Here is a 21,391-nt window from a genome sequence, read left to right as displayed (position 1 = left end):
ACAACCTCTCTTTGGCCAGGATTTGGGTACAAAGGGCCTTAGTTCTTTGCACAGATGGAGACTGAAAGGATCCTGTTATAGACTGCTTGTGGTTTCTGTGTCCTGTGTGTTCCTGGCATGCCCCTCATGGGACAGTCAGTGGAGCAAAAATGGAGTCTTACCAGTGGGCTTTGGAGTGAGAGTTCTCCTGAGAGACCAGCTCTCTCTGGGCAGGTTTTGGGTCTAGAGGGTGTTGGGCAGTCTTAGGTCTGAACACAGATGGAGACTGAAAGAATCCTTCCCCATGATCCAAGGGTCCTGTGCCCTGTGGGCTGTTGACAGGTCCCTCTTTGAACAGTTATTGGAGCAAAAGTGGGGTCTCACCTGTGAGCTTAGCAGTGAGAGCACTCCTGGGAGACCATCTCTCTCCTGGTAGATTTGGGTAAGAAGGGCTCTGAGACAGCCTTTGCTCTGGGCACAAATGGAGACAGGAAGAATCCTGTTGTGGCTGATGTTCTTAATCTAACAAAGAATAGACCAAGAAGGGAAAAAACAAAGGATTTCATTTGATATCAATATTTTATGTAGCATTGAGATCTTTGGCAAAAGCATTAAGTTCCTAAAGAAGTGATTAAATCAATAGGCTATTGTACCATACCAACAAAATGTTACAAATTGAGATGATGTGAGAAGAGAAGGGGGGTTATGGATGATTAACAGAGGATGAGTCTATTAGAAGTTATATAGGAGGGAAATTATGGAAGATAAACACTGTTTTACTAGGTTTGAGTAGACTCAATGACATTTCTTTTTTGGTGATAGGAAAAGTAGTTTCTTTAAGCTTGAAAAAAAATCCCCGTGCCAAAGTGGCTTATGTTCAGTGTAGCATGTTCTGATCTCTTCCAACGGCACTGTGTGAACTGAAATGTTGGTGAGAGAAGGGAGTTTTGTTGCCTCTAGTTACATGTTCATTGTTATACCTGCTTAACTGTGAGCAGAACAATGAGTGCATTTAATAACTGACACTGAGACTCCAAGTTTGTCCGAGTGTCACCTTATTCTATTTGCAACAGATGATCCTTCAGAAATTACACTTTTGTGATTTCTAAAAATGTTTAAGATGTCACCTCTCTCTTTCCATCTTTCTTAGAGGCACTTATGTATTATTATCATTCTAGTGTTAAAAATCTAGTAACTCTATGCTCAGAGAGTTCCTAGAAAGATTATTCATGCAAAGGCACAGACATAGAATTTGCTTCTGTCTCTGGCCACAACATATTTTTGACTTATTATTTGCACTCCAGCATAAAAAGAGCCTGCTAGTGTGACACACAATGCTTAAAATGATACTACATTCTAAACTATCAGTTAATTTCATTGAGAAAAGCAGGAAATAACTTTTATTTGAAGAAGATCAAAGTAAATTAAAAATCTGTGCTAAGTACAGAAGTTAAGAGCATCTGGGAACATTTTGCATGGGCTTGGATTTAAGTTTACTTCAAAAGAGTGATAGAGAACCAGTTTGTTGAAAGATTGTCTGGTAGAGTAGATGGAGGTCTTCCAGACCTTTCTCCAGTCTGACAAATTGTCAGATATATTGTCAGGTATATGACTTATGAGCCCAGTGACTTGAATCTTGGTTGCTTCTTCCTAAAGAGGGCACAGTGGTACAGATGGCACAAAGTATTCTGGGAATGACATAACAAGGCTTACAAACCCCATGGGAGGCTCAACGTAGGTTTTTCAAAACAGCTAGGGTTGGTTTTTTAGTTTTTTGGGGGAGGATTGGCTTTGATTTGTTTTTTGGTTTTTGTTTTCCTTCCCTTGTTTCTACTTTTATTCATTATGCATCATAAGTGAGGTCTTTGCCCACTTTTAGCAGACAGAGAAGCAATTTGGACTTTAGAGTTAAATTATTGCTTAAAATAAGCTTGGGAACACTTTGAAGGTCAGACAATGAACATAAGTGTGCGAAGTGAAAGTGCTTTGAAAACTGCTTACCACAGCTCTCTGACACACTTTAAGCTGTATGTATCATGCTTACACTGCTATTGTTACATAGATTTAAGAACATCAAAACAATTTGTGTTACACAAGAAAATAGCAGTATAAAGTAAATTTACTCTTAGTTCTTATTAAAATCTCATCTAATCCTAATATCTCCTCTAAATCTCATTGAAATTATGACCTGCCAAAGGAAGTCACAAAAGCACCAAATCTTTTCCACATTTCAGCTTTTAATGCTCATAATAAGAGCAAGGACCAGAAGAGTCATGACCTGGTTTTTGTCACCCTCCACAAATTTGAAATCATGGTCCAGCATACCCCTTACTATATTTTAATGCTTTAACCTCTCAGAGACACATGCCTCACATGACCTTAAGAAATATTTTTTTCCTACTGTCAGAACTACTGTTCACTTGTCAGTTTGCGTAAGGGCTGATACTGCCTTTCTATTCAATCCATGGGTGATTTTTTAAAAGATTTATTTATTTTATGTTTATGAGTACACTGTAGCTGTCTTCAGACACACCAGAAGAGAGCATCAGATCTCATTACAGATGGATGTGAGCCACATGTGGTTGCTGGGAATTGAACTCAGGACCTCTGGAAGAGCAGTCAGTGCTCTTATCCACTGAGCCATCTCTCCATGAAAGATTTTAAGACAAGCAAATAAACAAAGTAACATCAAGTTTAATTCTTTAGCCCAATTAATTGTTTCTGATTACTGATATCATAGCTTTAAGAAGAATAAAGTGCAAAATTTGAGTTTTCTCTAAAGTCAGTGAATTCAAAATTACAATTCGGCTTTTTTTTTTAATTTGGAAAATGGGAAAGTAACTTAGACATGACCTCCTATAGCCAAGGATGGCTTCTGACTATTGATCCTCCTGCCTCCACCTCTTAAGAGTGTGAAGTATAGATGAACAGCCTATACCCAGCTTTAAATTTACAGTTCTTTAAAAATGTTTTGTCAATTTGAAAATGTGGTGCCTTTAACATAAGACTGTTTACCTTAGCCTCTTTCTCCTTTTTTTTTTATTTGTTTAGGTAAGGAGCGAACTTTCTTTTCTTGTTCTGGTGATGGGATCTACACAGGCCTGCATGCAATCAAGTTGTTCCTTACCACTGACAATTTGGTAAAGTCCACCAACTATGTGTATTATTATAGCTCTTTGTGATCCTTTTAAGCCCATGTAGAAAAGCTATGACAATGTACTCTCTCAAGTACCTTCCACTGTCCACATAGGAAGGTGAAGTTCTATGGAATTGTTTCCATAGTTAGATAGGGAAATATATATTCACTTAGCATTGAGCACCCTGGGTAGCTATGCTTTGTGACTGCTGTAAGCAAATGATGTCTACTTTTCTTTTCTAAACCAGCTGTAACACTCTTCAACTGATGTGAATCCAATATGTTTTTTTGAAGATTGACAGAAGTAGCCTGTCAGAGAAACATACCTCATATAACCTTAAGAAATAAATTTTTCCTTGTATAACAAGGGCCATAGAGCAGTTGCAATTTTGTAGAAGGGGTGATAGGACCATTCCAATTAACTGATAGGAGATTTTTAAACAATCAAAGAAGCAAAATTAAATAAAATAGAATATTAAGGTAGTCATTGGGCAAAGGGTAACCCAATGATAGAATGTTTGTCTACTATATTCAAAGTCTTGGGTGCAACACACAAACACACACACACACACACACACACACACACACACACATGTAATAATTTTTTTAAGTAAAACTTTTTCAACACCCGTGTTTCCATTCCCCTTTGACTATATTTATTCTCTTGGCCTGTGTTTTCCTCCATCCAACTACAGATTTACCCACAATTCTAACCAACAAATTTGTCTTCCTGCCATTCCTGGCCTCCTTTGTTTTCACAATATATTCTTTTCAATTAAGATTTACTCATTTTATTTTCTGTGAATGAGTGTTTTCACTCCAGGTATGTATGTATATCATGACTAGTGCTAGAGAGGACAGAAGTTGTTGGATTCCGCAGAACTAGAATTACAGGTATGAGCATGCATGCGCTGAGAATGGAACCCAGGTTCTCTGCATGAGCAGCAATCCCTCCTAAGTGCTAATCCATCTCTGTGGTCCCATGCAAAGTATTATTTTCCCCATTAATTTATTTTTCACTTTACATTTTTATTGTATCCCCCCTTCCTCCCAGGCCCCAATTCACATAGTCTGGCCTTCCATTCCCCCTTTCCTTTTCAGAAGGGGAAGGAACCCCCTCAGGTACCAACACACCCTAGCATATAATGTCACTGCAGGTCTAGTGCATCCTCTCCCACTGAAGCCACATAAGTCAGCCCGGTTAAGGGCACAGGATTCAGAGGCAAACAGCAGAATCAGTGAGAGCCCTTGCTCTGATTGTTGGGGAACCTACATGAAAACCGAACTGGATATCTGCTAGATATGTGATGGGGTCCAGTCCATGTATCCTCTTTGGCTGGTGGTCCAGTCTCTGGGTGCCCACAAAGTTCCAGGTTAGTTGATTCTCTTGGTCTTCTTATGGAGTCCCTATCTGCCCTGAGTCCCTCAATCCTTTCCCCAAGTCTTCCACAAATCCCTCTGAACTCAATCTAATGTTTGGCTGTGGGTCTCTGCATCTGTTTTCATCAGCTGCTGAGTGGAACTTCTCAGAAGACAGTTTTGCTAGGTTCCTGACTCCAACTGTTATTAAAAGTGTCATGGACCTTCTGCTTTACACTGGCTCCCAGTTTCAGACACTGGGCTCTGGCTCTCCACCCACTCAAACCACACCTGAGGCAGCCTGATCCCCGGGATCGCTGACACACCCAGGATCTCAGGATCACAGGATCATAGAGACAGCTGGACTCCCAGGAGTTCCAATACAACCAGAATCACAGGCTCACAGGCTCACAGCAAGTCCAGTTAGCACCAGAGAAATCCAGATGGTGAGACGCTAGCCCAAAAATGTAAGCAACAGAAACCAATGCTACTTGGCAATATCAGAACCTAGTTCCCCCACCACAGGAAACCCTGAATGATGCAACACACCAGAAAAGCAAGATTCAGATCTAAAATTCCATCTCATTAAGATATAGAACATAATTCCCTTAAAGAAATATAGGAGTACACATGTAAACAAGTAGAAGCCCTTAAAGAAGAAACACATAAATCTAGAAATGTAGGAAAAACAATCATGTAGATGAAGGAATTGAACAAAATCATCCAAGATTGAAAAATTGAAATAGAAACATTAAAGAAAACACAAAGGGAGACAACCCTGGAAATGTAAAACCTAGAAAAGAGAGCAGGAGTCATAGATGCAAGCATCACCAAGACAATACAAGAGAAACAAGAGAGACTCACATGAAGAAGATACCAAAGACGACATTGACACAACAGTGAAAGAAGATACAAAAAAACATAAATTCCCTAACTCAAAATATTCAAGAAATTCAGGACACAGTGAAAAGACCAAGCCTAAGAATAATAGGTAGAAAAGAGAGCGAAGATTACCAACTTTAAGGTCAGGTAAACATCTTCAATAAAATTGTAGAAGAAAACTTCCCAAACCTAAAGAGAGAGATGAGCCTACAGAAGATCAATCAGATGAGACCAGAAAAGAAATTTCTCCCATCACATAGTAGTCACAACACCAAATGCAGAGATCAAAGAAAGAATGTTAAAAGTGGTAAGGCAAAAAGTCAATTAACATATAAAGCCAGACCCAACAGAATTACATTAGACTTCTCAACAGAGACTCTAAAGTCAGAAGATCCTGGGCAGATGTCATACAGACCCTAAGGGAAAAATAATGCCAGCCCAGCTACTATACTCAGCAAAACACTCTATTACTGTAGATGGAGAAACCAAGATATTCCATGATAAAACCAAATTTAAACTATCATTCCACCAATCCAGACCTGTAGAGGTTGATAGAAGGAAAACTCCAATACAGTGAAGGAAACTACACCCAAGAAAATCAAGAAATTAATCCCACAAAAAAATCCAAAAGAAGACAACCACATTAGCATAATCCTACCTCTAACAAAAATAGCAGGAAGCAACAATCATTGCACCTTAGTATCTCTCAACATCACTGAACTTGATTCCTCAATAAAAAGACATATGCTAACAGATTGAATATGAAAACAGGACCCAGCATTTTGCTGCATACAGGAAACATATCTCAGTGACAATGACAGATACTATCTCAAAGTAAGTGGCTGGGAACTTTTCCAAGCAAATGGTCCCATGAAACAAGCTTGAGTAGCTATTCTAATAGCCAATAAAATAGACTATCAACCAAACGTTTTCAAAAAAAGCAGGGGAAGTACATTACATATCATCAATGGAAAAACCCACCAAGATGAACTCTCAATTCTGAACATCTATGCCCCAAATGCAAGGGTATCCACATTTGTAAAGGAGACATTACTAAAGCTCGAAGCACACATTGAACCTCACACAATAATAGTGGGAGGCTTCAACATCCCACTTTCATCAATGGACAGATAATGGAAACAGAAACTAAACAGATACATAGTGAAACTAACAGAAGTTATGAACCAAATGGATTTAACAGATATCTACAGAACACTTCACCCTAAAACAAAAGATTATACCTTCTTCTCAAAGCCTCATAGTATCTTTTCCAAAATTGACCATATAATCAGACACAAGACAAGTCTCAATAGATACAATAACATTAAATTAATACTATGTATTCTATTGGGCCAGTATGGACTAAGGCTGGCCTTCAATAACAACAAAAACAACAGAAACTCCATGTATACATGGAAGCTAGTAGTATCAAGGGAATGGTTCTTCACCAAAATGGGGTTGGTCCCAAGTTGAGCCAATCATTGGTTGACTATTCCTTTCTTCTCTGCTCCATCTTTTTCTCTGCACACTTGTAGGCAGGGAAATATTGGGACAAAGGTTTTGTGATTGTTTGGTATCCTTATCCCTTCAGTGGGAGTCCTACGTGGCCACAGGATATCTGTTGTTTTGTTTTGTTTTGTTTTGTTTATTTGCACTTTCTGGCTATTAGGAATAAAGCTGGTATGAGCATAGTTGAATAAATATACTTGTGGTATGGTAGAGCGTCTTTCAGGTATATGCCCAGGTGTAGGGTAGCTGAATGTTGAGGTAGAACTATTGACCATTTTCTGAGAAATCACAAAATGGATTTCCAGAATGGTCATACAAGTTTGCATCCCCACCAACAATACTCCCCTGGTTCCAAATTCTCATTAGCATGTGCTGTCACTTGAGTTTTTTTTTCTTAGCCATTTTTTGGGTATAAGATGGAAACTCAAATTGATTTTGATTTGTAGGTCTCTGATGACTAAAGACATTGAACATTTCGTTATGTTTTCCTAGGCCATTAGAAATTTGTCTGTTGAAATCATTCTGTTAGAGCTTTTCCCCATTTTTTAGATTGGACTAGTTAGATTTTTGGTGTCTAATATCTTGAATCTGTTTTTATTATGAATATTAGTCCCTGTTGTATGTAGGATTGGTGAAGATCTGTTCACATACTGTAGGCTGGCATTGACAAAATATTCTTAAAGTGGGATAAGCAACAGATAAATCTCAGTGTCTATGCTTTTCTGTAAAATTCATGTTTCATGATATAATATTTCTGCATCCCTTGAATACAAGAGCACATCAAAACAATCATTCACCATGATCAAGTAGGCTTCATCCCAGGCATGCAGGGATGGTTTAATATACGGAAAACCATCAACGTTATCCATTATATAAACAAACTGAAAGATAAAAACCACATGATCATTTCATTAGATGCTGAGAAAGCATTTGACAAAATTCAACACCCCTTCATGATAAAAGTCCTGGAAAGAATAGGAATTCAAGGCCCATACCTAAACATAGTAAAAGCCATATACAGCAAACCAGTCGCTCACATTAAACTAAATGGAGAGAAACTTGAAGCAATCCCACTAAAATCAGGGACTAGACAAGGCTGACCACTCTCTCCCTACTTATTCAATACAGTTCTTGAAGTTCTATCCAGAGCAATCAGACAACAAAAGGAGATCAAAGGGATACAGATTGAAAAAGAAGAAGTCATATATCACTATTTGCAGATGATATAATAGTATATTTAAGTGATCCCAAAAGTTCCACCAGAGAACTACTAAAGCTGATAAACAACTTCAGCAAAGTGGCTGGGTATAAAATTAACTCAAATAAATCAGTAGCTTTCCTCTACACAAAAGAGAAACAAGTGGAGAAAGAAATTAGGGAAATGACACCCTTCATAATAGTCCCAAATAATATGAGGTACCTGGGTGTGACTTTAACCAAGCAAGTAAAAGATTGGCGTGATAAGAACTTCAAGCCTCTAAAGAAAGAAATTGAAGAAGACCTCAGAAGAGGGAAAGATCTCCCATGCTCATGGATTGGTAGGATTAATATAGTAAAAATGGCCATTTTACCAGAAGCCATCTACAGATTCAATGCAATCCCCATCAAAATACCAATCCAATTCTTCAAAGAGTTAGACAGAACAATTTGCAAATTCATCTGGAATAACAAAAAACCCAGGATAGCTAAAACTATCCTCAACAATAAAAGGACGTCAGGGAGAATCACTATCCCTGAACTCAAGCAGTATCACAGAGCAATAGTGATAAAAACTGCATGGTATTGGTACAGAGACAGACAGATAGACCAGTGGAATAGAATTGAAGACCCAGAAATGAACGCACACACATATGGTCACTTGATTTTTGACAAAGGAGCCAAAGCCATCAAATGGAAAAAAGATAGCATTTTCAGCAAATGGAGCTGGTTCAACTGGAGGTAAGCATGTAGAAGAATGCAGATTGATCCATGCTTATCACCCTGTCCAAGTGGATCAAGGACCTCCACATCAAACCAGGTACACTCAAACTACCAGAAGAAAAAGTAGGGAAGTATCTCGAACACATGGGCACTGGAGAAAATTTCCTGAACAAAACACCAATGGCTTATGTTCTAAGATCAAGAACTGACAAATGGCATCTCATAAAACTACAAAGCTTCTGTAAGGCAAAGGACACTGTGGTTAGGACAAAACAGCAACCAACAGCTTGAGAAAAGATCTTTACCAATCCTAGAGCTGATAGAGGGCTTATATCCAAAATATACAAGGAACTCAAGAAGTTTGAACACAGGGAGACAAATAAAAAAAAATAATAAAATGTAAAAAAAATAAAATAAATAAAAAATAAAAAAAATGGGGTTCAGAGCTAAACAAAGAATTCACAGCTGAGGAATGCCGAATGAGAAACACCTAAAGAAATGTTCAACATCTTTAGTCATAAAGGAAATGCAAATCAAAACAACCCTGAGATTTCACCTCACACCAGTGAGAATGACTAAGATCAAAAACTCAGATGACAGCAGATGCTGGCGAGGATGTGGAGAAAGAGGAACACTCCTCCATTGTTGGTGGGATTGCAGACTGGTACAACCATTCTGGAAATCTGGAGGTTCCTCAGAAAATTGGACATTGAACTACCTGAGGACCCAGCTATACCTCTCTTGGGCATATACACAAAAGATGCCCCAACATATAACAAAGACATGTGCTCCACTATGTTCATAGCAGCCTTATTTATGATAGCCAGAAGCTGGAAAGAACCCAGATGCCCTTCAACAGAGGAATGGATACAGAAAATGTGGTACATCTACACAATGGAATATTACTCAGCTATCAAAAACAATGACTTTATGAAATTCATAGGCAAATGGAGGGAACTGGAAAATATCATCCTGAGTGAAGTGACACAATCACAGAAAAACACACGTGGTATGCACTCATTGATAAGTGGATATTAGCCCAAATGCTTGAATTACCCTAGATGCACAGAATACATGAAACTCAAGAAGGATGACCAAAATGCAATTGCTCCACTCCTTCTTTAAAAGGGGAACAAGAATACCCTTGGGAGGGAATAGGGAGGCAAAGTTTAGAACAGAGGCAGAAGGAACACCTATTCAGAGCCTGCCCCACATGTGGCCCATACATATACAGCCACCAAACTAGGTAAGATGCATGAAGCAAAGAAGTTCAGGCTGACAGGAACTGGATGTAGATCTCTCCTGAGAGACACAGCCAGAATACAGCAAATACAGAGGCCAATGCCAGCAGCAAACCACTGAACTGAGAATGGGACCCCTCTTAAAGGAATCAGAGAAAGGACTATAGGAACTTGAAGGGGCTTGATACCTCATATGAACAACAATGCCAAGCAATCAGAGCTTCCAGGGACCAAGCCACTACCCAAAGACTATACATGGACTGACCCTGGGCTCCAACCCCATAGGTAGCAATGAATAGTCTAGTAAGAGCACCAGTGGAAGGGGAAGCCCTTAAGTCCTGCCAAGACTGGACCCCCAGTGAACGTGATTTTTGGGGGGAGGGTGGTAATGAAGGGAGGATGGGGAGGGGAACACCTGTATAGAAGGGGAGGGGAGAGGCTAGGGAGATGTTGGCCTGGAAACCGGGAAGGGGAATAACAATCGAAATGTAAATAAGAAATACTCAAGTTAATAAAGATGAAAAAAAAAACAAAAAAAAACAAAAAACAAAAAAAACCATTACAGCAGGTCCCCTGCATCTGAGACACCGCCGGAACCTGAAGGGACCAACCAGATAAACAGTTCTCTGCACCCAAACCCCGTGGGAGGGAGAGCTAAACCTTCAGAGAGGCAGACACACCTGCAAAACGAGAAGAGACTACACTCTGCCCACATTACTGATTCCAGAGGAAAACACCAAAGGCCATCTGGAACCCTGGTGCACAGAAGCTCCCGGAAAGGGCGGAGCAGGTCCTCCTGGTTGCTGCCCCCTCGGAGAGCTCATAAGCAACACCCCACAAGCAAACTTGAGCCTCAGGACCACAGGTAAGACCAACCTTCATGCTCCAAGCGACCTGCCTGGTGAACACAGGACACAGGCCCACAGGAACACCTGAAGACCTGTAGATAGGAAAAACTACACGCCTGAAAGCAGAACACTCTATTCCCATAACTGACTGAAAGAAAACAGGAAAACAGGTCTACAGCACTCCTGACACACAGGTGTATAGGACAGTCTAGCCACTGTCAGAAATAGCAGAACAAGGTAACACTAGAGATAATCTGATGGCGAGAGGCAAGCACAGGAACCCAAGCAACAGAAACCAAGACTACATGGCATCATCGGAGCCCAATTCTCCCACCAAAGCAAACACGGAATATCCAAACACACCAGAAAAGCAAGATCTAGATTCAAAATCATATGTGATCATGGTGCTGGAGGACTTCAAGAAAGACATGAAGAACTCCCTTAGAGAAACGAAGGAAAACATAAATAAAAAAGCAGAAGCCTACAGAGAGGAATCACAAAAATCCCGGAAAGAATTCCAGGAAAACACAAACAAACAGTGGAAGGAATTACAAATGGAAATAGAAACAATCAAGAAAGAACACATGGAAACAACCCTGGATATAGAAAACCAAAGGAAGAGACAAGGAACCGTAGATACAAGCATCACCAACAGAATACAAGAGATAGAAGAGAGAATCTCAGGAGCAGAAGATTCCATAGAAATCATCGACTCAACTGTCAAAGATAATGTAAAGTGGAAAAAGCTACTGGTCCAAAACATACAGGAAATCCAGGACTCAATGAGAAGATCAAACCTAAGGATAATAGGTATAGAAGAGAGTGAAGACTCCCAGCTCAAAGGACCAGTAAATATCTTCAACAAAATCATAGAAGAAAACTTCCCTAACCTAAAGAAAGAGATACCCATAAGCATACAAGAAGCCTACAGAACTCCAAATAGATTGGACCAGAAAAGAAACTCCTCCCGTAACATAATACTCAAAACACCAAATGCACAAAATAGAGAAAGATATTAAAAGCAGTAAGGGAAAAAGGTCAAGTAACATATAAAGGCAGACCTATCAGAATCACACCAGACTTTTCGCCAGAGACTATGAAAGCCGGAAGATCCTGGACAGATGTCATACAGACCCTAAGAGAACACAAATGCCAGCCCAGGTTACTGTATCCTGCAAAACTCTCAATTAACATAGATGGAGAAACCAAGATATTCCATGACAAAATCAAATTTACACAATATCTTTCTACAAATCCAGCACTACAAAGGATAATAAATGGTAAAGCCCAACATAAGGAGGCAAGCTATACCCTAGAAGAAGCAAGAAACTAATCGTCTTGGCAACAAAACAAAGAGAAGAAAAGCACACAAACATAACCTCACATCCAAATATGAATATAACAGGAAGCAATAATCTCTTATATATTTGGTTGTGAGCCTAGCCTTTAACGGCTGAGCCATCTCTCCAGCCCAATAATCTCTATTCCTTAATATCTCTCAACATCAATGGTCTCAACTCCCCAATAAAAAGACATAGATTAACGAACTGGATACGCAATGAGGACCCTGCATTCTGCTGGCTACAGGAAACAAACCTCAGAGACAAAGACAGACACTACCTCAGAGTGAAAGGCTGGAAAACAATTTTCCAAGCAAATGGTCTGAAGAAGAAAGCTAGAGTAGCCATTCTAATATTGAATAAAATCAATTTTCAACTAAAAGTCATCAAAAAAGATAAGGAAGGACACTTGATATTCATCAAAGGAAAAATCCACCAAGATGAACTCTCAATCCTAAATATCTATGCTCCAAATACAAGGGCACCTACATACGTAAAAGAAACCTTGCTAAAGCTCAAAACACACATTGCACCTCACACAATAATAGTAGGAGATTTCAACACCCCACTCTCATCAATGGACAGATCATGGAAACAGAAATTAAACAGAGACGTAGAGAGACTAAGAGAAGTCATGAACCAAATGGACTTAACGGATATTTATAGAACATTCTATCCTAAAGCAAAAGCTTCTCAGCTCCTCATGGTACTTTCTCCAAAATTGACCATACAATTGGTCAAAAAACGGGCCTCCAAATGCTTGAATTACCATAGATGCATAGAACACATGAAAGTCAAGACGGATGATCAAAATGTGAATGCTTCACTCCTTCTTTAAAAGGGGAACAAGAATGCCCTGGGCAGGGAATAGAGAGGCAAAGATTAAAACAGACACAGAAGGAACACCCATTCAGAGCCTGCCCCACATGTGGCCCATACATATACAGCCACTCAATTAGACAAGATGGATGAAGCAAAGAAGTGCAGGCCGACAGGAGCCAGATGTAGATCGCTCCTGAGAGACACAGCCAGAATACAGCAAATACAGAGGCAAATGCCAGCAACAAACCACTGAACTGAGAATAGGACCCCCGTTGAAGGAATCAGAGAAAGAACTGGAAGAGCTTGAAGGGGCTCGAGACCCCTTATGAACAACAATGCCAAGCAACCAGAGCTTCCAGGGACTAAGCCACTACCTAAAGACTATACATGGACTGACCCTGGGCTCTGACCTCATAGGTAGCAATGAATATCCTAGTAAGAGCACCAGTGGAAGGGGAAACCCTTGGTCCTGCTAAGACTGAACTCCCAGTGAACGTGATTGTTGGGGGGAGGGCGACAATGGGGGGAGGATGGGGGGGGAACACCCAGAAGGAAGAGGAGGGGGAGGGGTTAGGGGGATGTTTGCCCGGAAACCGGGAAAGGGAATAACACTTGAAATGTAAATAAGTAATACTCAAGTTAATAAAAAAAATTTTTTTAAAAACAACAACAAAAAAAATCAAGAAACTGGGACATGGACAATAATTTACTTTCCTTTTTACTTTCTTCGAAAACAGCTCATTTTTTCTACATGTATGACTAGATCGTTTTCTTTCTGAGTTTGAAAAATATAAGCTTACCATTTTTATGACTAAGAATGCTTTCATAAGGATGAGGAGAAAATCCTTGGGACAATTAATAAGTCACTGAGTTCTGAGGACATACTTATTAACAGATTTCCCCCATTGAGGTGGTACTCATTAATGGTAGCAGTCTTTAACAGCAATTTACTTTTCACAAATTTCCCCTCAGTAGTGTATTAAGCTTCTTAATATCTCGGTCTCATTGTTTGTTATGTTTCTTTCTTTACTAAAGAAAGTCTACTGTTTCTTCAAAAATGAAAACCAAAGTCCTTCACAGAAAATTTTGGGTCTTTTTACATCAGGAGGCCTTGCTCCCAACATGATAATTATGAACAGTACATACTATGGAACCTACCATTTTAAATTATCTCCGGTAATTATATTTTATTTTATTCTATGATATGTTATTGAGAAGAAGCACACTCTTTCTTGCTGAATGCCTTTTTACAAGTTAAAAATCAGTAATGTTGTATCTCAACAAATATTTTAAATCCAATAATACATTGTGATATGATATGCTATTGATTTTTCTAATAACTAGAACATAATTATAATGATGATAGTTTTCTGAGAAACCTCCAAATTGATTTTCAAAGTGACTGTACAAGTTTGACTCTTACCAGTGAATGGAGGAGTTTCCCCCTTGCTCCACATCCTCATCAGCATCTACTATCTCGTGAGTTTTTGATCTTAGCCATTCCGATAGGTATAAGAAGGAACCTCATAGTTGTTTTGATTTGCATTTACCTGATCATTAAGGTCTTTGAACATTTCTTTTAGAACTTCATGGCCATTCAATCAGAGAGCAGGCAGCAAGTGGACAGAGCCCCAGGGTGCTTTAGTTATGTTTTTAGTGTAGTCCAGGACCTTATATTGAGGAGGATTTTTTTGTTTGATTTTTGTACTGATTTTAGCATCTCTGTTGAAAACTATACTAGTGCTTTGATCTGCATGTCTAACCCTTATGTTAATACCATGTGATCTTAATATCGTGGCATTGTGTTAAATTTTGAAGAAACCTCAATTCATTTTTTCTCAATTGACTGGTTTTTGCCTAGTCTGAGTCCCTTTGCTTTCCTTAGTTTTAGGATAACACTGCCAGTGACTACAAAATAGCCTGCTTGGACTGTGTTCAATCTGAAAATAAAGTTGGTTGACAATGTCATTTTTATAACATAGACTTTCCAACTGATAAACCATGAGACATCATTCTATTTATTTAGATCTCCTTTGATATCTGCCAACAATGCCGTGCAGGCATCAAGAGTGTCCATTTATATTTACGCTGTTAAATCTATTCCTCACATTTTATTTCTGTGTACATTTTTTACAACTTTGCTTAACATTTTGTGATGTGACTTCTAACATTTTTAATTAGTCACCTAAGTTCTGAAAGGTAGTTTTGGGGCTGGGGATTTAGCTCAGTGGTAGAGCGCTTGCCTAGGAAGCGCAAGGCCCTGGGTTCGGTTCCCAGCTCTGCAAAAAAAAAAAAAAAAAGAAAGGTAGTTTTATCAGGTGTACCATTTCTCACTGACTTAATTTCCTTTCAGCACTTGCAACACCCCATTCTAAGAAGTTGGCTTTAGATTTTAACCATTCTCTCCGTATGTAATGTCACTCTTCTCTGAACATGTTTAAATTGTTCTCATTCTACCTTCCTGCCTGGATATCTGAGCACCATATTTTGTGTCCGCCAAATGTGGAAAGCCTTGAATAATTATTTCTGCATTGTTTGTTGCCCTTGGTTTGATTTCTTCTTAGGACTCTAAGTATACAAATTTTGGAAGGCAAGATGTTTTCACACAAGTTTCTGCAATGATTAGATTTCTTTAGACATTTTCATTTTTTTAAGTTTAACTGATACATAAAGATATAAATATTGTACAATATTTTTAATATCAGATGGTATTTCTTTTTCATTTTTATTGGATAGATTATGTATTTACATTTCAAATTTTATCCTGTTTCCCAATTTCACCCTCTTCCATCCCTCCTTCCCCTACTTCTTTGGGAATGCCCCTTTCCACCATCCCACTCCCAGCTCAACACCCTGGCATTCTCCTACACTTGGAAAAATAGTCTTCACAGGACCAAGGGCTTCTCCTTTTATTGGTGCCAGACAATGCCACCCTCTGCTACATATGCAGCTGGATCCATGATTCCCCTCAGGTGTATTCTTTGTTTGGTAGTTTGGTCCCTGAGATCTCTGGGGGGTCTGGTTGGTTGATATTGTTCTTCCTTTGAGGTTGCAAACCCCTTCACCTCCTTCAGTCTTTTCTCTAACTCCTCCATTGGGTCCTCATACTCAGTCTGATGGTTAGCTGCAGTCATCTTAATCTGATTCAGTAAGGTACTGCCATAGCCTCTCAGAAAGCATCCATATCAGGCTCCTGTCAGCAAGCACTTTTGGCATCAGCAATAGAGACTGGGTTTGGTGACTGCATATGTGATGGATCCCCAGGTGGAACAGGCTCTGGATGGCCTTTCCTTCAGCTTTTGCTGTACTCGTTGTCCCTGTATTTCCTCTTGTGAGTATTCTGTTCCCCCTTCTAAGGAGAGGGGACATCTTTCTTCATGAGCTTCATATGGTCTGTGAATTGTATCTTGGATATTCCAAGCTTTGGGGCTAATATCCACTTATCAGTGAGTCTTTAATTTCTTTCTTTATTTCTTCCTTGACCAGGTTATCATTGAGTAGAGCATTGTTCAATTTCCAAGTATATGTGGGCATTCTTCCTTGATTGTTATTGAAGACCAGTTTTAGGCCGTGGTGGTCCGATAGCACGCATGGGATTATTTCTATCTTTCTGTACCTGTTGAGGCCCGTTTTTTGACCAATTATATGGTCAATTTTGGAGAAAGTACCATGAGGAGCTGAGAAGAAGGTATATCCTTTTGCTTTAGGATAGAATGTTCTATAAATATCCGTTAAGTCCATTTGGCTCATGACCTCTCTTAGTCTGTCTACATCTCTGTTTAATTTCTGTTTCCATGATCTGTCCATTGATGAGAGTGGGGTGTTGAAATCTCCCACTATTATTGTGTGAGGTGCAATGTGTGTTTTGAGCTTTAGTAAGGTTTCTTTTACGTATGTAGGTGCCCTTGTATTTGGGGCATAGATATTTAGGATTGAGAGTTCATCTTGGTGGATTTTTCCTTTGATGAATATGAAGTGTCCTTCCTTATCTTTTTTGATGACTTTTAGTTGAAAATTGATTTTATTCGATATTAGAATGGCTACTCCAGCTTTCTTCTTCAGACCATTTGCTTGGAAAATTGTTTTCCAGCCTTTCACTCTGAGGTAATGTCTGTCTTTGTCTCTGAGGTGTGTTTCCTGTAGGCAGCAGAATGCAGGGTCCTCGTTGCATATCCAGTTTGTTAATCTATGTCTTTTTATTGGGGAGTTGAGGCCATTGATGTTGAGAGATATTAAGGAATAGTGATTATTGCTTCCCGTTATATTCATATTTGGATGTGAGGTTATGTTTGTGTGCTTTCATTCTCTTTGTTTTGTTGCCAAGACGATTAGTTTCTTGCTTCTTCTAGGGTATAGCTTGCCTCCTTCTGTTGGGCTTTACCATTCATTATCCTTTGTAGTGCTGGATTTGTAGAAAGATATTGTGTAAATTTGGTTTTGTCATGGAATATCTTGGTTTCTCCATCTATGTTAATTGAGAGTTTTGCAGGATACAGTAACCTGGGCTGGCATTTGTGTTCTCTTAGGGTCTGTATGACATCAGTCCAGGATCTTCTGGCCTTCATAGTTTCTGGCGAGAAGTCTGGTGTGATTCTGATAGGTCTGCCTTTATATGTTACTTGACCTTTTTCCCTTACTGCTTTTAATATTCTTTCTTTATTTTGTGCGTTTGGTGTTTTGACTATTATGTGACGGGAGGTGTTTCTTTTCTGGTCCAATCTATTTGGAGTTCTGTAGGCTTCTTGTATGCCTATGGGTATCTCTTTTTTTAGGTTAGGGAAGTTTTCTTCTATGATTTTGTTGAAGATATTTACTGGTCCTTTGAGCTGGGAGTCTTCACTCTCTTCTATACCTATTATCCTTAGGTTTGATCTTCTCATTGAGTCCTGGATTTCCTGTATGTTTTGGACCAGTAGCTTTTTCTGCTTTACATTATCTTTGACAGTTGAGTCAATGATTTCTATGGAATCTTCTGCTCCTGAGATTCTCTCTTCCATCTCTTGTATTCTGTTGGTGAAGCTTGTATCTACAGCTCCTTGTCTCTTCTTTTGGTTTTCTATATCCAGGGTTGTTTCCATGTGTTCTTTCTTGATTGCTTCTATTTCCATTTTTAATTCCTTCAACTGTTTGATTGTGTTTTCCTGGAATTCTTTCAGGGATTTTTGTGATTCTTTCACGGATTTTTGCGATTCCTCTCTGTAGGCTTCTACTTGTTCATTAATGTTTTCCTGTGTTTCCCCAAGGGAGTTCTTCACGTCTTTCTTGAAGTCCTCCAGCATCATGATCAAATATGATTTTAAAACTAAATCTTGCTTTTCTGGTGTGTTTGGATATTCCATGTTTGTTTTGGTGGGAGAATTGGGCTCCGATGGTGCCATGTAGTCTTGGTTTCTGTTGCTTGGGTTCCTGTGCTTGCCTCTCGCCATCAGATTATCTCTAGTGTTACTTTGTTCTGCTATTTCTGACAGTGGCTAGACTGTCCTATACACCTGTGTGTCAGGAGTGCTGTAGACCTGTTTTCATGTTTTCTTTCAGCCAGTTATGGGGACAGAGTGTTCTGCTTTCGGGCGTGTAGTTTTTCCTATCTGCAGGTCTTCAGCTGTTCCTGTGGGCCTGTGTCTTGAGTTCACCAGGCAGGTCACTTGCAGCAGAAAAGTTGGTCTTACCTGTGGTCCCGAGGCTCAAGTTTGCTCACGGGGTGCTGCCCACGAGCTCTCTGAGGCGGCAGCAACCAGGAAGATATGCGCCGCCCTTTCCGGAAGCTTCTGTGCACTAGGGTTCCAGATGGCGTTTGGTGTTTTCCTGTGGCGTCTGGATGTGTGCAGAGTACAGTCTCTTCTGGTTTCCCAGGCGTGTCTGCCTCTCTGTAGGTTTAGCTCTCTCTCCCACGGGATTTGGGTGCAGAGAACTGTTTATCCGGTCTGTTTCCTTCAGGTTCCGGCGGGGTCCTGCCGCTACTGGGCCCTCCCCTAGGGGAACCCAGAGGCCTTATACAGTTTCCTCTTGGGCCAGGGATGTGGGCAGGGGTGGGCAGTGTTGGTGGTCTTCTCTGCTCTGCAGCCTCAGGAGTGCCCACCTGACCAGGCGGTGAGGTCTCTCTCCCACGGGGTTTGGGAGCAGAGCAGGATGATATTTTCTATATCCATCCATTTGCATAGGAATTTGATGTAGTCGTTGTTTTTAATAGCTGAGTACTTCATTGTGTAAATGTACCACATTTTCTGTATTCATTCCTTTGTTGAAGGACATCTGGGTTCTTTCCAGCTTCTGACTGTTATAAATAAACCTCCGATAAACATAGTGAAGCATGTGTACTTGTTACATGTTGGAACATCTTTTGGGTATGTGCTGAGGAATGGTATAACTGGGTCCTCAGATAGTGCAGTGTCCAGTTTTCTCAGGAACCTCCAAACTGATTTCCAGAGTGGTTGTACCAGCTTGCAATCCCACCAGCAATGGAGAAGTGTTCCTCTTTCTCGACATCCTTGCCAGCATCTGCTGTCACCTGAGTTTGATCTTAGCTATTCCCTGATGAGTAAGGATGTTGAACATTTCTTTAGGTGATTCTCAGCCATTCAATATTCCTCAGTTGAGAATTCTTTGTTTTGCTCCATACCCCATTTTAAATATAATTATTTGGTTCTCTAGAGTCTAACTTCCTGAGTTCTTTGTATATATTGGATATTAGCCCTAGATGAAATGTAGGATTGATAAAGATCTTTTTCCAATCTTGTAATTGACACTGTCCTATGCATTACAGAAGCTTTGCAATATTGTGAGGTCCCATTGGTTGATTCTTGGTCTTCGAGCATAAGCTCTTCCCCACTTTCTCTTCTGTTAGATTCAGTGTATCTAGTTTCATGTAGAGGTCCTAGATCCACCTGAACTTGGGCTTTGTACAAAAAAAAAAAAAGAAAAGAAAAATGGATTGATTTGCATTCTTCTACATGCTGACCACCAGTTAAACCAGCACCATTTGTTGAAAAAGCTGTCTTTATCCATTGGATGGATTTAGCTCCTTTGTCAACGATCAAGTGACCATATATGTGTGGTTTCATTTCTGGGTCTTCAATTCTATTCCATTGATCTACCTTCCTCTCTCTGTACCAATATCATGCAGTTTTTATCACTATTGCTCTGTAAATCATCTTGAGGTCAGGGATGGTGATTCCCCAGAAGTTTCATTGTTGAGAATAGTTTTCACTATCCTGGATTTTTTGTTATTCCAAATGAATTTGCAAATTGCTCTTTCTAACTCTATGAAGAATTGAGTTGGAATGTTGACAGGGATTACATGAGATCTGTAGATTGCTTTCAGCAAGGTGGTCATTTTTATTATATTAATCCTGTCAATCCATGAGCATCAGAGATCTTTCCATTTTCTGAGATCTTCAGTTTCTTTCTTCAGAGATTTCAAGTTCTTCTCATACAGATTTTTCACTTGCTTGGTTAGAATCACACCAAGGTATTTTTTTATTATTTGTGACTATTGTGAAGGGTGTTGTTTCCTAATTTCTTTCTCAGCCTGTTTATTTTTTGAGTAGAGGAAGGCTACTGATTTGTTTGAGCTAATTTTATCTCCAGTCACTTTATTAAAGTTGTTTGTCATGTTTCAGAGTTCTCTGGTGGAATTTTTGGAATCACTTAAGTATACTATTATATCATATGCAAATAGTGATATTTTGACTTCTTCCTTTCCAATTTATATGCCTTTGACTTCTTTTTACTGTCTAATTGCTCTGGTTAGATTTCAAGTACTATATTGATTAGGAAGAGACAGAGTAGGCAGCCTTGTCTAGTCTCTAATTGTAGTGATATTGCTTCAAGTTTCTTTCCATTTAGTTTGATGTTGGCTACTGGTTTGCTGTATGTTGCTTTTACTATGTTTAGGTATGGTCCTTGAATTCCTGATCTTTCCAAGACTCTTATCACGAAGGAGTGTTGGATTTTATCAAATGCTCTCTCAGCATCTAATGAGAAAATTGCATGGTTTTGTTCTTTCTGTTTGTTTAATTAGTGAATTACATTGATGGATTTTTGTATATTGAACTGTTACTGCATCCCTGGGATGAAATCTCCTTAATCGTAGTGAATGACTGTTTTGATGTGTTCTTGGATTCAGTTTGTGAGAATTTTGTTGAGTATTTTTGCATAGATATTCATGAGGGAAATTGGTCTGAAGTTCTCTTTTTCGTAGGGTCTTTTTGTGATTTAAGTATAAGCATAATTGTGGCTTCAAAGAACAAATTGGGTAGTGTTCCTTCTATTTCTTTTTTTTTTTTTAACTTGAGTATTTCTTATATACATTTCCAGTGTTATTCCCTTTCCCGGTTTCCGGGCAAACATCCCCCTCCC

The 21,391-nt window shown here is 39.4% G+C and overlaps 1 protein-coding gene across 1 annotated transcript in view; it reads left to right on the top strand.

Moving 5' to 3' along the window:
• The window catches only part of Catsperb (catsper channel auxiliary subunit beta), a 288,739-nt gene that overhangs the window by 38,487 nt on the left and 228,861 nt on the right, over window positions 1-21,391 (top strand). Inside the window, 2 exon segments of the mRNA NM_001433284.1 lie at window positions 3,031-3,119; window positions 14,072-14,212. Coding sequence (NP_001420213.1) covers window positions 3,031-3,119; window positions 14,072-14,212 — 230 coding nt within the window.

Source organism: Rattus norvegicus, chromosome 6, assembly GCF_021556685.1.
Source record: "Rattus norvegicus strain SHRSP/BbbUtx chromosome 6, alternate assembly SHRSP_T2T, whole genome shotgun sequence".
Lineage (NCBI taxonomy): Eukaryota > Metazoa > Chordata > Mammalia > Rodentia > Muridae > Rattus > Rattus norvegicus.
Note: the sequence above shows the minus strand (reverse complement) of the source record. Positions and strands in the feature narration are given on the sequence as shown.